The following is a 6,186-nucleotide window of genomic DNA, read 5'->3' on the forward strand; positions in this document are numbered from 1 at the left end:
AGTCAAAATTACTGGTGATTGTGAGGCCCTTTAAGTAACAACATTAGTACTTCCATTACTTTTTGGGGGAGAATAAAGTAACAATTTTCCAAGAAGACCAAACCAAGACAAAACATTTGAAATTTCATCACTATTTGTGACAAAGTTATCAATATTTGGACTTCATTGGGAACCAAACTGATTGTGTTTTTGTGTTCAGTTTCGCCTTGGGTTATCAGCAAAACAGTTAAAGTCAGAAATGGTAACAGAAAACTTCCAAACAAGCTGAATATGAAGCTCAATCCTACTTTGTGTGATATTTTTCTTTTCTGGGAAAAAAAACATGCTACACATACAACTGTGAATCCGAAACACTCCGTAAATTGAGGTACCACTTGATCTTTTCAGTCTATCAATCCATGAGAAAAGCTACGAACAAGTTTGCCCACCATTGTATAAAAAGTCCTTCCGTTTTCTAAGTACAGTAAGAGTGTCATCCATCACTTTCCTACTCAGCGCTTAAGGTCACGAGGAGACGTCTTTAGGCCGTCCTTAACCCCCCTGGGGGGCACCCCAAAGACGACATGATCCCCTCCTCTCGCTCATCCCCATCTTCGGCAGCGTATCCGCGTGTCATCGATTGAAAATGAAAGCGGGGTCGCGTCAGATCAGATCAATGGCGCCGGTCGTTAATGCGGTTTGTTAAGCAAACGCAGATCCCACAGCTCGGGGAGCTTTCAAACTCGGGGTGACACGGGATATTGATCCGCGGAGAAGGGGGACACAAATCCCCTCTTTGTCCCCACGTTCATCTGTTCCATTTGTTTCACCCCGTCTCCCCGTCCCTAGTGGATTCTACACCCTATATCCTGAATGAGCGTCACCCCGTCAGATCTGACACTCGCCCGTCCGTCCGTCCTCGATCCGGGCCGAGTCGTCTTCCCGCTTTCCTATTCGCTTATCCTTTGTAACCTCAAACGAGGCCCCCGATCCCATGACAGCCCTTTGTAGAGCCGTCCTTGCCTCAGTTCGGTTGCCGTTTGCGTCACTCCCGCAGGACGCTCCGCTGTCAACATACGACGGGTTTGAGCACGGGGTTCTGCAACGCCATCGCCAAACGACTAGCGAAAACCAAATATACTATATTGTTATGGTAGAGATATTTCTCGGACTGCTCACTATTTGACTCGTTAAATTCACAGCTGATTTCTAAAGTCTACAAAACAATTATTTTTTGTTTGTTTTGGTGCAACTTTTACGATGGTGTTATTTAACTTTGATTAGTTGTAAATTCATATTTCTTTAAAAAATATTTGTGGAATAATTGTTTTTATTCAAAAACAAAAAAATATATAAATTTTTGGAATTCTGTCAAAAAATTCACCATAAATCATACCTTCACTTTCATAATTTAAGTTATCTATTGCTTTTTATCCGTTATCCTTATTACTTATTGGCATATTTGGACTTTTTTGTTATAATAAGACAAAGCTTGTCAACATCTAATATAGTGAAAACTACAACTGTATTTTCAAGAGATTATTTTTCTTCTGATAAAATTTTGACTTTAAGATCTCAACTCTATTGTGCTAAATTTAAAAAGCCATAATCCATGGCTTCAATCTCTAAAATCCCATTTAATTGCACAAAACCCCATATAATTTCTTGCAACTTGCCATATTTCTCATTTAATGTGCATTTCTCATTTCTGTCTACGCAGGGCATCCAATCCCTGTTCCCTCGCTTACCCGACTCTGGACGATCCCCCTCCCTGTTTGATCGAGGAACCACTCCTGCGGGGCCCGAGGGAGACAAACTCCGACTGGACGCATTCCCTTTCCTTGGTTCAGGTGAGAAAAGTTGCCAGAAAAACAGAGTTAACCCACTGTTGCTCTCGGTAGCTCAATTAGTATTAAAGGAAATAAGAAAGATGGCAGCCTGCAGTCAACACAGTGCGGTGAGGCCCACTTAGCTGGTGAATTATACATATTTATTCCCCCCCAAAAAAGTGAAAGAAAGGAAGAGAGTAAGTAAGGTGAGGTGACCCCAACATCCATGACCACAAACATACACATACACACTCACACTGGTGGGCACACAAAATACAGAAATAGTAGGATGGAGGACTGGAAGTGTGTGTAAACAGATGCACTAACTAGACCCCCTCCTTCCTCTTCTTCTTCATCCTCCACAGTTTGTCCTCAGGTCTTATTCCCCTCTCCCTCCCATGTGTCCCCGCCGTCCTAATCCCTTCCCTGGCAGGAAGGCCCTAATTGAGGGTGCAGGTTTCAGTTTGTGGCCTGTGGGCGCCCATTACTGTGTTTTCATAAGCAAGTGAGAGAGGCCCGTTTGACTGATTCAATATTCATGTGTCTGCCAGCTACTGCCGCTACACACAAACACACACGGGCACACACACACACTTTGGCGCTGTCAAATTAGGCCCGCATAGTAAATAACATAGCAGGCTGGTGGGGGTAAGGGGGGAGGTGGGGCTTTTTCGTTTGAGTTCCTTAGCAGTTGGAAGGAAGTCTGGCTGTGCTGGGAGGAGAAGATGCTTTTGTTTGCTTGTGGAAAAAAATTGAAGAAAATCCCAGTACTACAACTTAGACGTTTTGCGTTTATCACAGCGATTTAAAGTGGGGATATTTTGTTTGCTCGTAAGTCAAAAACAGGGGGGAGCATAATATGGTGGCATTTAGTTTTGTGAGGAAAAAGATTGCAGTGGTGAACAAATGTATCATTTTATTAGTCCAAAGGAGTTATGAGAAGAAAATTTAAAAAGTAAGAAGCAAATATCAAGAGATTTAAATTGATGTGATAGAAAATGAACAATTTTCTAATTTTGAAAGAAAACATTATTGATATAGAAAAGAGAGTATAAGATAAATACAAATAAATAGAACTTGAATAAAGTCATATTTTAAAGAGGAAAAAAAAGGAATGTGGGATTTTCATAGATTTTCAAAAAAAATGCAATATAAAAAACTGCTAAATTACACATTTTAGGAGAATTAGGTGGTGATGTGAGGAAACAGAAGTATAAGTTCAGAAAAACTGTAAAATAAAAAAAAATGCTACTCTTTCAAGGCTTAATTCGTTGGGTGCCATAGACATGAAAATGGCACTGAAAAACGATCCTTGACTGCTGTGCCTCAGGTTCAAATCCCTTCACGTCTATCTATTGCCATTAAAGAGTTCAGGTGGTTGTGTACTTGTGGTCCACAACTAGCATAATGACTGTATATGTTTGATCCTTTTAACCCTTCCGTGTCGTATTGACCTCTGTCATGTCGTCCCATGCACCAGGTGCCCCCTGCTACACCAAACCTCCGTCCCTCCTGGGCGCGTACCCCCGCAGCCCACCTTTCGACTACCCGTGGGGTTTTAACCCCTACCTCCCAGGGGCTTTCTCCCTTAACAACTGCCCCAAACTGCCCTCCGGCTCCCTCTACCCATCCCAGTTCTACCCCGGCCCCCTGCCAGGCGGCTTGTCTCAACTGCCGCACCCCTTCTCCAGCCTGCTGCCCCCAGGCGAGGGCGAGAGGGGGGCGTCGGTGCCCCAGGCCGGCCGCCCCGGCCTGCCGCCCTACCCGGGGAGCCTTTCGCTAGGCCGCCTGGACCTCGGCGACCCCCCAGTGGGCGGGGAGCGTGCCGGGGCCACGCCCACAGGCCTGGGGTCGGGACGCCAAAGCCCCTCGGAGAGACGGGCCGCCGTCAAACGGGACGCCGAGTCGGACTCGGACCTGGAGATCACCGACCTGAGTGACTGCAGCTCGGACAACGAGCACGACTCTGCCAAGGACGTGGCTCCAGATGGGAAGAAAGCCGTGGCCCCGCCCCTTCTGCCACCCATCCACAGCCACCCTCTGAAGGGCCTGTTACCGCTCAGCCCACCCCCGCCGCCTCCGGTCATGTTGCACGAGCGCCACAGGGAGACAGAGACTCTTAAAATGATCCGCAGCTAATACTTCTTTGGTGCCCACTGATCTAATTTTCTCCCCTTTTGTCCTGGTCTCTTTAGCAGACATTTTACAGAAAAGCAATGACTTCCCTGACCCTTGTCGCAGTAGGACAGAATCGCCATTAAAAGCATTTTGCATCATCAACTCGACAGGAATGGCCCCGAATTGCAGACTACAGAAGACACGGGCCAATACTGCCACTTAGTGGAGTGGTTTATCTACTTCTCTTGAAAAAAAAACGTCACAGTTCCTTGCTTGAAATTGTTGCTCATTTTACTCGTGTATTCTTTTTGCTGCTCGGTGTTTGTTCTTTATTTATTATACCACATTTTGGTAATGTGGAAATAATAATTTATCTATCACTGCGATCAATTGTTTGCATTCATTTTGTATTAACACCACATTTCTATTAGTGTATAACTTAACTTTATGTAAATGTGCAATTGTTTTCCTATGTTTACTTTTGTCTTAATGTATTCATCAATGTATTTATTTATTTATATTACATACATTTCCCTGTATTATTTATTTATGTATTTTTTTAATTTATTTACTTTAATGCAAGTTACATTAAGGCACTTTTGTTTAGTATTTATTGGTTTCAAATGTACTTTAATTTAAATCATAACTGGAGTGCTTTAAAAACCTAATTTTATTTCATTTTGTCTTTAATCTTCTTTTATTTTGAATTTAACTGAATGTCAAGCACTTTAAGAGTGGCATAAGAACATTTGTGTGTTTTATATTATTACATCGCATTCATGCCACATTTTTCATTACGTTATTTTCAATAACTCGGTATCTTTTATTTATATTCTTGCACATCACGGGGCTTAAAAAGGGAAGAAAAGAAGATCAAACATTTAAAATTTATAATATTTGCGTGTATATATTTTAATATGGTGTACATTTAATTATTACCACCAATGAAAAGCTGTATCGTGGTGTTTTAATTGCTTATTTAATTCAACATGTCACTGGGATAAAGCTATAAGCTTAGGTGTATCAAAATTTTAAATAATTCATAGGCTGTTTTTCTATAATTAGCCGATTGGAATGGAGATTTTTTTTTTAATTGTGACCTTTGCTCTTTTTTTCCTTCTTGTTTTTTAACCAAAAATGTTCACCCTGTAGATCCTTTGGGTTCACAAAATATGCTTACTAGGCTTATTTTTATATGAGCATTCATCCAACATAAAGCTAAAAAATGGTTAATTTATATTGTTTTTAAATTCCATTCCCAAGTTTAAAGGGAAAAAAACATGAGCCACATTGTAGTCCATCTTGGCCAGTGAAATCTTTATTGTAAAGTTTTTAATGTGACACAAACTGCTGTAAATATTGTTTCTTGTATGTGTATGTGTGCGTATGTGTACACATTTCACATGCTTTGTTTTATTGTAAAGAGGTCACATGGGAGAAAAAAAATAATATCTTGCAAAGCAATAAACTGAATTATTCTGGATACATGGTTCTTGTCACGTTTTTAGTTGTTTTGCTGTTAACAGACAAAAAGCGTCTTAGTGTACGGTGTGTCAACTTTCTACATAGACTTTTTTATTTTGTCAAATGAAACTTATTTTAATTTAACTGAATTTTACATTATCTGATCTTTTTTTTTTTTAAGGATTCATTAAATGAGAGCTGATTATAAATGCAAATATTGAGCTTTTTAATGAACTATTTAATGTATTTAGATACAGTAACTGGTTTTAAGTTCAAATTTTTAATTATGAATGAATGTTTCCATTGTAAAATTGACGGCTTTTTAATTTAATCACTGATAGAATGTTTACATTAAAAATAAAGTTGTCATGTCTTTATTCGTACAGCAGGGGGTGCTAAAGCTCTCAAAATATATTTTTAAGAGTGGCACAGTGGATATTATGTCGCGACATAATAAATGTCTGTAAATAAATACTTTTATGGCCTCATCATGGGTAGTTAACCTGTCTAAAAGGGAGATGCGAACTTGTGTCTTTCAAACAAATGACTTTCACGGTTAAACAGTAGCGTAAATGTTAAAAGGGGGGCATTGACCCTAAACGAAGTTGTTTGGGCTTAACCCGAAAGTTTATTCACACGATGACACTTTATTCCCAAATAACTATAGAGGTATTTCAAACACTGGGTTTTAATTGTTATGTACATCCCAAAAAGACTGGGTGGTACCATATATAGTTACATCAATTAAAATAAAGTCAACAATTGGTAAAGTGTAACAGTCAGGGGACTATTTAGC

General features: G+C 40.3%; 1 protein-coding gene across 2 annotated transcripts in view; it reads left to right on the forward strand.

The window, feature by feature from the left end:
- erfl1 (Ets2 repressor factor like 1) overlaps nucleotides 1-5,411 on the forward strand; it is a 65,046-nt gene extending 59,635 nt beyond the window's left edge. For both annotated transcript variants that reach the window (XM_077721826.1, XM_077721827.1), the window contains 2 exons: nucleotides 1,700-1,829; nucleotides 3,289-5,411. In XM_077721826.1, coding sequence (XP_077577952.1) covers nucleotides 1,700-1,829; nucleotides 3,289-3,947 — 789 coding nt within the window. In that variant the 3' untranslated portion in view covers nucleotides 3,948-5,411. The remainder of the gene's footprint in view (nucleotides 1-1,699; nucleotides 1,830-3,288) is intronic.
- Nucleotides 5,412-6,186: the final 775 nt, after the last annotated feature.

The sequence above is a fragment of the Stigmatopora nigra genome, chromosome 7 (assembly GCF_051989575.1).
Source record: "Stigmatopora nigra isolate UIUO_SnigA chromosome 7, RoL_Snig_1.1, whole genome shotgun sequence".
Classification (NCBI taxonomy): domain Eukaryota; kingdom Metazoa; phylum Chordata; class Actinopteri; order Syngnathiformes; family Syngnathidae; genus Stigmatopora; species Stigmatopora nigra.